This window comes from Lycium ferocissimum, chromosome 10 (assembly GCF_029784015.1).
Source record: "Lycium ferocissimum isolate CSIRO_LF1 chromosome 10, AGI_CSIRO_Lferr_CH_V1, whole genome shotgun sequence".
Taxonomy (NCBI): Eukaryota; Viridiplantae; Streptophyta; class Magnoliopsida; order Solanales; family Solanaceae; genus Lycium; species Lycium ferocissimum.
Window position 1 is genome coordinate 12,818,742 of NC_081351.1, and position 10,334 is coordinate 12,829,075.

Consider the following 10,334-nt stretch of genomic DNA (forward strand, 5'->3'; position numbering starts at 1 on the left):
TTGTTAGTCCGGGGTTTTCCCTAGTGTAATAAGAGAGAAAGGAGAGTTATAGTTTTTGCGAGGCTTTGTATCAAAAAGAATAAGAGTGTTTTGAGTGTAGATTTAGGAACTTCATTCAAAACCTTCATTGTACCAAACCTTATAAAAGAGGCTGCCCGAGATCACCCTTGCAACCCAAGTGACCGGACTAGGATTCACATTGAATCCGAACCGGTATAAATTATATGTGTCATTTATTTTCGCACTTGCCTAAATATTCAGCTGAGTAGGTAGTCGACTGCACGCTTGACCTAGTCGACTAACGGCAGCGAAAATTTTAATAATTCACCCCCCTCTTGCACTTTCACATTCCACTCGTTGCAATAACTTGGGCTACAATTCCATTACCGGCTCCATGAAACAAAAGAAATCGATTCTTCGTAGACGAGGAACGTTGCGCTATACACATTTACCACTCCCTCTTTAATCATGAACTCGAGAGTTGACAAAATGCGTGACATTAATATTCATCGACCGTTAAAACCCTCTTGCACCCGGCCGAGCCCTCCCTCCCGGTAGGGTCCGACACCCCTACAATAGTCGACCATATCATCATCCCACTTGAATTGACAAGTCTAACCTTCGGAGGCACGGCATTTGGGGTACTCTCTTTTGTCAATTTTGCGTACCTCTTGGACATGTTGTTGTAAAGTTGAGGTCCGGGATTATGTCGGTGGAATCATAGTACTCGGGGAAATTGATTTGCCTAAATACGCATTAGAAGTAGGACTTCATCTACATACTAAAATAAAAGTAGTAAACAATAGTTACTGCGCAATGATTGACCGTATTACTCACTTGTTCAAACAAACTGGTTAACTTGGTGCAAAGTTGACAAAATAAATAAAAGGACCCCGTTGTAACTTCTTTAACTTGCCGCAACATTATCTACTTGTTGCAATAACATACTAAATTAGATAGATATATACAATTGTTGAAACATCCTCCCACCAATTCCATGTTTGTCATAGCTCAAGTCTCGCTCGCTCCAAATTCATGCATGCGAGTATACGGTTTCTTTTTGGTTGATGGACAGCCTCAACCTTTTTCTTTCTTTGGGTATGCATGTGCTTGAAAATGTCCACCTTCTTTAGCACTTTTGGCCCAACATCAAGAAGACGAGTCTCGATTGACTTATCGAGTAAGCGACGGATCTTCTTGATCTAAGCCGGTGCGAGTGCCTTGGCAATTTCTTTGCCCCTCCGAACATGAGCGAGGGTATAAGGTGAGGAAAGATTCGATGGATTGATACCCCTCTTGGATATCAACCTGCGCATAGAAGTGTTTGTGGCTTCTTGGGCTGCGCGCTAATTCCTCCATCTTTCTAATCAAATTATCCATTTTGTCCTTGCTGTAAAAGGCGCACTCACAGTTACGAGTGGCACCCGAAGTACCGCACCAACGTCGGCAAATCTTCTACCGCTCAATCCATGCACACTACTAAAATTACCACCAATCCAAAAATCACTCAATCCAGGAGGCGGAGTAAATCCACCAATATTAGCATCATCATCTCTTAATTTTTCCGTGATACTTCTTGCCGGGACATCATCACCAAGTCCACCACCACCAACAACAACAACATCAACAGGCTGAACAACACCACCAACAAGCTACCACCAATGACAACATCTAACAACAACATGACCACCACCACTGTACTACAACATCATCAACCCTAGTGACGGGCCATTTGTCACTCGATAATTCCTTTGAACCCATCAATCAATGTCGAGCACATGATTCTTTGGGTACGTGTGACAAGGCATGGCATCTCCAACTTTCTTATTGTTGGGACAAGCCATGGGTTCACAACCTGCAACAAGAAAGTAGATATATCATAATGGTGCTAAATCATAAAAAACAAAACCTATTTAAAATAAGTTATCAGGTTGTTGCAAAAGGTTACACATCTGTTGGACAATTCCAACAGATGGGTAACTTGTTGCAGCAGGTTGATCATCTGTTGGACAATGTCCAATAGATGGGTAACTTGTTGCAAAGAAAGTTACTCATCTGCTTGTAAAAAACTAGTTTCATGTTATATGATTCATGTTGGGTAACTTGTTGCAACGGGTTAATTATCGGACATTTTCAACGGATGGGTAACTTGTTCGGTGGGTTACTCATACATTGTAAAAAACTAGTTGCATATTATAATGATTCATATCCGTTGGGTAACTTGTTGCAACGGAGTTAATTATCTGGACATTTTCAACGGATGGGTAACTTATTTGTGAGTTCTATCCGTTGTAAAAAACTAGTTGCATGTTATACAGATTTATCGTTGGGTAACTTGTTGCACCTTGAGTTAATTATCACGTGGACATTTTCCAACAGAATGCATAACTTGTTAAATGTATGCGTGTTGTTGTTGTGATTATAAAAAGCTGTTGCAACACCTAGTCATCTGTTGTGTTCTAATGCTTTGCCTTCCTTAGGGGGTTGAAAAGGTCAACACTCGATTTTGTGTTGTTCACGGCAGTTGAGCCATCTAAGAATTCTTGGATAGGTAACTTCTTCGGAGTATTCCTTAACTTGATGCATGAGGTGAGGAATGGCTTCAAATGCCCAAGCCTAGAAAAAAAGATGCCATCAAAAATTAAAATAGTGATTGAAATAATTTTTTTTTTTTTTAAAAAAAAGGTAAAACATTGAAGAAAATTTACCATGAAAGCCCAAGGGAAGCCATATAGGTTTTGTGTCTTCCCTGTTGGCTTCAAATCCTTCATCAAATATTCAACAGTCAAGCTAAAGCTTTGAAAACCCCTGCATAGTTGTTGAAGTGCATCATAGTCCTCGGAAGTTTAATCAATCCAAGCGGTATGTTGTAGTTTACGTCTCTTGCCCAAAGAACACGTGGCATGGAAACCAAACTAAGCACGGTGCCTCCCTTGTGCTTTTTGAGAAAGTTTTGGACTCCAAATCTTGCAATAGTTTCTTTTGAGTGTAGCTCTTTCCTCACTCAAGTTTACCAAAGAGACATCATTCTTAGCTTTGGAACCCTTTGCTTTCTTGTTTGCCTTGGGTGTCGGCGCTTGGTTAATAAAACGGTAGGAAGAGGCTCACAAGGATAACATCTCAGCTCCGTGTAACTATGGCAAACTCCTTCATGCCAAAGCAAGCGGCATGCCACAGTAATTGATCCAAATCTCATCCTTTTCTATCACAAATAATTTTACGCTTCAAAAAGCTTCGAAACCATTGTCATTTGAAATCGGGCCGTATTCGTGCAAATCTAAATAGGGCCCAAGGGGCTAGCGCTAAAGAAATTCTCCAACCTAGCCGTGAGAATGCCCCGAAGGTGTCAAAGCCTTGCCCATGGTTGATCTAACCACAAAATCACCGGAATAAATCCTTATTTCCATTCGGCGGCATCGTCACGCCGTACTTTTCAATGCGAGAACTCTTGACGACCCCTCCTCAATCGAAGGTCTATTGGGATGCGTGGCAATACTAGAAGACTCAACAAGATTGGCATTCACATTATGTTTCTTTTTTTCTTCTTAACTCGCCAAGGTCGATCCGTTGATTCTTCTTCTTCATTATCATTTCGGTTTGGGCCGCATCTTCTTCACCTCCTTCATCCCCTTCAGCTCCTTCATCCCCTTCATCTCCTTCTTCTTCTACTTCTTCTTCATCTCCTTCTTCTTCATTCTTCTTCTTCATCTCCTTCAAGATTTTCTTCATCTCCCCAAGTATATTTTTTTCATCATCTTTTTCACTTTCTTCTCTAGTTTCTTCACTTTGTTCATTTTTATCACTTTTTCTTCTTCATACCAACGGAGGTTTCGTGGGTTTCTCTCTTTTACGAAGCCCTGGGTTTCACTAACTCTTTCCTCATTTGTTGATTGACAAATAACGATCACAAGTTTATCTAATGGTGTTTGCACCTTAGCTCTTTTACTATTTTCTCCCCTCGATTGGTTTCTCTCATTTTCTTTTACCTTGGAGCCATTTTATCTACACACGGAGATAGAAAAACGATTTTAATTGGTTAATGCAACATTCAAAGTAAAAAGGGAAAAGGAATATGTTGCAAATAAGTAATCGATTGTTGCAACGGATTAGAATATGTTGCAACAAAATACGAAAACATTGCAACAACTTATTCTTGTTGCGACGGAGTCTTAATACGTTGAAATAGAAAAACGATGTAGCAAATCTTTAGCAAGCTGTTTTGATTTTTTACAACGACTTGTTAATATGCTCAACTAATTTTGCCTCGATTCTTTTGCAAAAACCTCGACAATTGTTTGATTTTATCCGGTAATCGTTGGATAAAATCAAAACTTTTCCTAAGCCATAGCATGACAAAATAACAACAAAAAAACATCTAAATTTAACTAAAAAACATCTACATTTCACTACAAACACACAACCATCACAAATCTCACTCACAACTTAAACAAATACACCAAATAGGATTTTTTTTTTTAACCGTACAACCTCGAGATGTTTGCAAGTTTGTCCAAACAAGTCTTTGAATTTTACAACATGTAAAGAACAACAACAACAACGACAAAAACATTTAAATTTAACTACAAAACATCTATATTTCACTACAAACACACACAACCATCACAAATCTCTCCACAACTTAAACAAAATACACCAAATCATGCAACCTCGGCGAGATGTTTGCAAGCCAAACAAGTCTTTGAATTTTCGCAGAAGGGTAACCCTCGGTTGTTGGAAAACATCAACAAAATTGCAAGCCTTTTTTTTTCGAAACAACAAGGAGAAGAAGAACAAAAACAACAACAAAAATCATAATTTCACAACCACAACCACTATTTACAAACTCACACCCCAACAAGTGCAACAAATACACGAAACTACAATAAAACAAACAACATTCAAGAAAAACCCATGCTCTTCTTCATCTTCTCTAACCAAGATCATCATTTTCACACTTTGATTTCAAAACCCCTAACTTTTGAACTAAGTGAAAAAAAAAAATAAAAGTTTACCCGAGAATGAATAGAGAAGCAATAAAGAATGAGAGAGAGAGAAATGAGCGAGCGAGCGAGCGATGGCAACGTGAATGGAGAGAGAGGAACGAACGAAAGAACAATGGTGGTCGCCGATTTTTTGCGTAACGGAGAGAGAGAGAGACAGGCTGGGCCCCGGGAAGCTTTTTTTTTTTTTTTTTGAAATAAGATGAACAAGTAGTTGGGATCGTGGGGAAAGTGGGTTGGAAGGAGTTTTTGTATAATGTGTGGGTTGGAAGAAGTTTTTGTGTAATGTCTATGGGCTTTTGTGTATTTTGTAAAAGATTATAAGTTTTAAAAATTATAATTAGGTCTCAATTTTAGTTAATCACATTTTTAAGACAAGTTTGACCTTGGCTGGTCAAACTCTGTCATCATTTCTAATTATGAGACTTTTTTATCATCATAACTTAAATCTTCCATGTAACGGGCCACCTCAACTGAAGTGAGAAAAAACTTCAGCAAAGTTACTATAGTTTACTCAGGAGCAGATTATCATATTCTTTAAGAATGATATTCCAATCTGAACTTTCCTGTAACAAAATCTCCAGCTCAATTTTAGTATATGTAGTGAAGAAGATCCTTGCTAAGAATTATTCAGGAAAAAAAGTAGTGCCTTTGAAAGTGGATAGCATAATTAAATTTGTAGTTACTTTTTTTTTTCTTTTTTGATAGTAACTTTCAGTTTACTTGTAGTTCCTTTTAAATGAAGACAGTTTTCTCAAAAATAGTCAATATACTAATTGATTTTTGACCTGTTGTTGATTCTTGCAGGGTTGCTAAAGAATTCGATTATTTTGAGATCGTATCTAGTGGTTAGTTTTCTAATCAGGTTATATTATATGTTGTTTTGCATTCATTAGTTTGGATATTAAAATGCTAAAGAAAAAGTTCCTGCTAACTTTACTGAATTAGTAGTCGTATATACTACATATGATATGTCTCGAAGTGGAACACGACATGATAGTATAGGTGCACATTTCACATCATGATCAATTACAATCATTGATTCCATTACATTAAGTTTTCATTAGTCGTTCTAAATTTTCACTGATAGAAGAGTAACAAAGGAAATGCACCAACTGAAAATAGGGGGAAAAAAAAAAGGGGGGGGGGGGGGGTAATTTCCTCAAATTTGAGTAACAACGGAGATGCACCAACATGCTAATAGAAAAACATGTTAAGAGAGACAAGGTGAGATATTCGTCATTACTAGTCCTCCCTTGAGTGCAAGTTTGATGTAAAAGAGGGACGCGATTAAGACAATTGAGTCGGCTAGGTTTCACTCGGTAGAAAAGTAGTCCTTTTATCTTTCTGTTTCTATTAGCTTCTGAGTTGTCAATATTATGATATGCCATTTTTATTTTCCTGTTATTTAGTTTCACTCACAGAATGAAATTTTGCACTCATCATTGATGAGAAGATATCTTTTTGGCAATCGAATATGTTTATAAGTTGCCATTTTTCACTTTATAATTTCATGGATTTGCTGGTGTGGTTTCCTTCCATCATTTTTGTTATTGTTTTTTCTATTGAATTTTTTTAAGTGATGAAGTATCTTTTTTTTGTCACTTGGTTTTTGCTGCTAAAACATGTAACATTATCTTCTTTGAGAAATCTCATTGACGTCACAGTAGTGAGCACATTGGGAATACCCTACTTCCTGTTGAAACTTGCACAGCTACCAAGTACTGAAAAAGAAGCAAACATCATCATTTAAAATTAAATTATGTAGTCGAAGGGAAATGGTGACTCTGCGACACGCACTACAAAAAAAGGGTAATTTGCGGAGGTTGAAAGTTGCACCCCTGCGAATTGCAACTTTCAACCTCCACAAATTACCAATTTTTTGTAGTGACGGTTGTTGCACTGTTCTTGCTGCCCTGGGTTTATAGTTTCTGCTTTTGTATGAGTGATAAACTATCGATATTTCATCTTTACACTTCGTGTATAAACTATCATGGCACTTCGAATGTAGCTATAACTTTTTTGGGTTGAATATTAGCTATGTTAACTGCAACTCTTCGGATGTTTCAGCCAAGTAGTTAACTACTGAACTTTCTGGCGATTCTTTGATCATTTTTTAATCAGTCTTCCTCTCATTATTGAACCATTTTATTGTGAGCACGGGCAGCCTCCTACTAGCTATTTAGAAATGAGAGTTGGGGTGGATGAACAGGGTATATTTGGAATTACGGTTGTTTGTTATGGGCGTTTCAGTATATTTCTATTAAATTGCAGTCTTTTTCTACTCATTTTCCTGATGCCACTGACTTCCACTTCCACTTCTAGGTTCTGGATTCATTTGTGTTCTCAATTGGGGTTTCACGGTAAGGTTCTCATCTCTATCTTTTTCTCTTCTATTTCTTCTACGTTAACTGGTTTTCAATTTGTTTGATGCCGTTTTCAGTCCATGAATTAGTCTTCCTCAATGTTTCTCGGTTCTTCAAGATTGTATTTCAATATAGCATTAGTTGATTACTTGAGCGAAATTTAGGTAAAATAGTGAATCTATTCTCAGTTTCATCAAATGGGGTTGTCTTAATTTTAGCTTTGTAAAGAAAAGAAGTCTTTTTATTGAATAGACTTATATTGTGTGGTTGTTGTTTTGTTTTATAGGGACGACAAAGGCTAAGCAACATGTGGTAGTATCCAATCCCAAAGAACATCTACAAAAGAATCTTGCAGTATCAAGGTTTTTAATTATTTATAAGTTTAACTTTATTGATATCATCATAAGACAAGTTTGCTAATATGGGTCGATTCGAAGAAACAAATGAGATTAAGTTAACATATAAAAAGATTGATTTGGATCATAAAAGACTTTAATCTTAATTTTTTTTAGTAAAATAGAAATTAGAAGAGCTTTTAATTGTTTTCTTTTTAGAAATATTAATAATAATATATAAATTAAGAAGATATTTTCAGTTAACTTTCAGATACGTTTCTGTACATTTTTTAGAAGTCTTTCGAAAGAGTGAAACTGGTGTTACAAAAACAAAGAACCAAGAGCATAATTTAAAAAAAAAAAAAAAAATCTACAAATTGAATTTTAATATTGGTTTGGGCCCGGGCTTAGCACGGACCAAATAACAATAGTATTTTATAAGCCAACACGAACATAGCACTAAAGGTTTGTACAAAAAGCAATACAAATTGTACTATAGGGTTGGGCCAAACTCATCCATGAATAAATACATGCATTTCTGTCCTGTATGTATCCTTCTACGCCGTCTCTCTCTTCCAGTTTTTTGGGTTAATTAATTAAAGGTGACAAAAAAGTCTCAAAATTGAATTGGGTAACTCTAGTTTTTTTTTTTTATTGAGTAGGTGTGATAAAATCTGGATTAGTGATTAGGGAGTTTTGAACTTGTCCCAAAGTTATATTTTTAACACTTTGACCCCAAGCTTTGTTTTTTACACTTTTCCGTCAAGTTTTGTTTTTGACACTTTGACCCAACCCATATAAACCCTAAAATACCCAAATTGAAAAAGAAAAAAAAAACACCAAAGTTCATGGTGAGATTAGTGCCGTTTTCACCATTTTTGCCTCTTTTTCTTACTTCTTTTCTTCTTCTTCTTCTTGCTTTCTTCTTCTTCTTCTTCTTCTTCGTCGTCGTCGTCATCGTCGTCGTCCATTGTTTTGCTTTCTTCTTCTTCGTCCGCCATTGTTGCTCAAGAAAGAAAAAAATAAGACCACCCGATTTTCCAATTTTTTGGTCGGGTTTCGTTCGTGTTAATCGGGAATTACTTCATAAGTGTTTTCCTCTCATTCCATTGTTCTACTTTCTTCTTCTTCCTCTTTTTCATCCATCATTGTTGCTCAAGAAAGAAAAAAAATGAGACAACCCGATTTTGCAATTTTTTGACTGGATTTTGTTCGTGTAGCACTGGGAATTACTTCATAAGTGTTTTCCGGTCATTTGGTAAGTAAATGTAACACCTCGTAAAATCCATACTAAACCATATTCATGACTCGGGAGGTTAGAAATTCAAGAAGGAGAGTGTTGGAATCGAAAACATGTTCTAGTTCAGAAAACAACGCGTTACGCTCCAAGGGACGATCCGTAACCTGTGTTACGGCCCATCATTCATACCGTAATGGGTACGCTTGGAAAATCACCATCTCGTAACTTTTGGATCAAAGTACGGCTCGTCGTTACGAAGCGTAACATGTGTTACGCGTCCGTAACGAGTCACCGTATCTCCCTCGAAAATTAGACCAACACCGGAAATTACCCCGCGTTACGGTCCAGTGTTACGGATCGTAACATGTGTTACGGCCCGTTACGAGTGGCCGTAACCTAACCCAAAAACTTGAATGCTCAATGGAATTTTGGCCCATGTTACGGTCCAGTGTTACGGACAGTAACCTGTGTTACGGACCATAATACGGCCCATAACGGTGCCTCGACTGAGACATTAAAAGACAGGAATCTCAGTTTTATTTCACAAGTTTCATTCCTTCAAGCCCTAGAACGATCTCCTACCCTCTCCCTTCATCAAGAATACCAAGGTAAGCCTATTCTAACTAGTCAAAATCAATGCTAATATATATATATATATATATCCTTGTAATCTAACCAAGAAATCATTGTTCCTAACCTAGGGTTTTCAAGAAAACCCATCTCAAGGTTCAAGATTCAAGATTTTAGAAATCTTCTTCAAAGTTCAAGTCTTTAATTCAAGTTTTGGAGCAATTAAGGTATGTAGAATGTCACACCCCAATCCTGATAGGGCATGATGGGCACCCGACCCTTACTTAGAGTCGAGCGAACCACGGCGGCTCTCGTTATACTCATAATCTCGGCTGAACTTTCGGTCATGAATTGAAATGCATAACGAAGCTTTTAGAAAAAAAATATTCTTTTCGTCTTTCTTAAACCAAGTAAACTGTAATCATATGAAATCTGTAAAGTAATGTATAATGATACCTCGGCTTAAATAGCCGCCTACAAGATTGGCATATTGTATACATGACTCTGTCTGCAAAGTCTCTAACATAAATTAAAATACCATAACATAAATACTCTGACTCGGCAACACTCCGGAATGAAACGGAGCTCGCCAATCCGATTCGGAACATCTTCTAAAGAATATCTTACACTCGTACGTATACAATGAAATGCGGCGTCCTGACAAAGGGACGTCGGTACGAATAATGTCGAGTATGTAAGGCATGAATAATATCATAATATAGCTATGAAAAGTAACAATGAGTAAGAGAGATAACACGAGACATACGGATGCCTCGCATGGGCGGATGTCATGCATGCTTAGCCTTTTTTTTAAAAACATTTC

At 37.2% G+C, this 10,334-nt stretch overlaps 1 protein-coding gene across 1 annotated transcript in view; it reads right to left on the bottom strand.

Annotated features, from left to right (window-relative positions):
- Window positions 1-1,367: 1,367 nt before the first annotated feature.
- LOC132034612 (probable leucine-rich repeat receptor-like protein kinase At1g35710) overlaps window positions 1,368-10,334 on the bottom strand; it is a 10,241-nt gene continuing 1,274 nt past the window's right edge. Inside the window, exons 3-6 of the mRNA XM_059425002.1 lie at window positions 2,709-2,765; window positions 1,949-2,002; window positions 1,779-1,855; window positions 1,368-1,652 (exon numbers count right to left, since the gene is read on the bottom strand). Coding sequence (XP_059280985.1) covers window positions 1,368-1,652; window positions 1,779-1,855; window positions 1,949-2,002; window positions 2,709-2,765 — 473 coding nt within the window. The remainder of the gene's footprint in view (window positions 1,653-1,778; window positions 1,856-1,948; window positions 2,003-2,708; window positions 2,766-10,334) is intronic.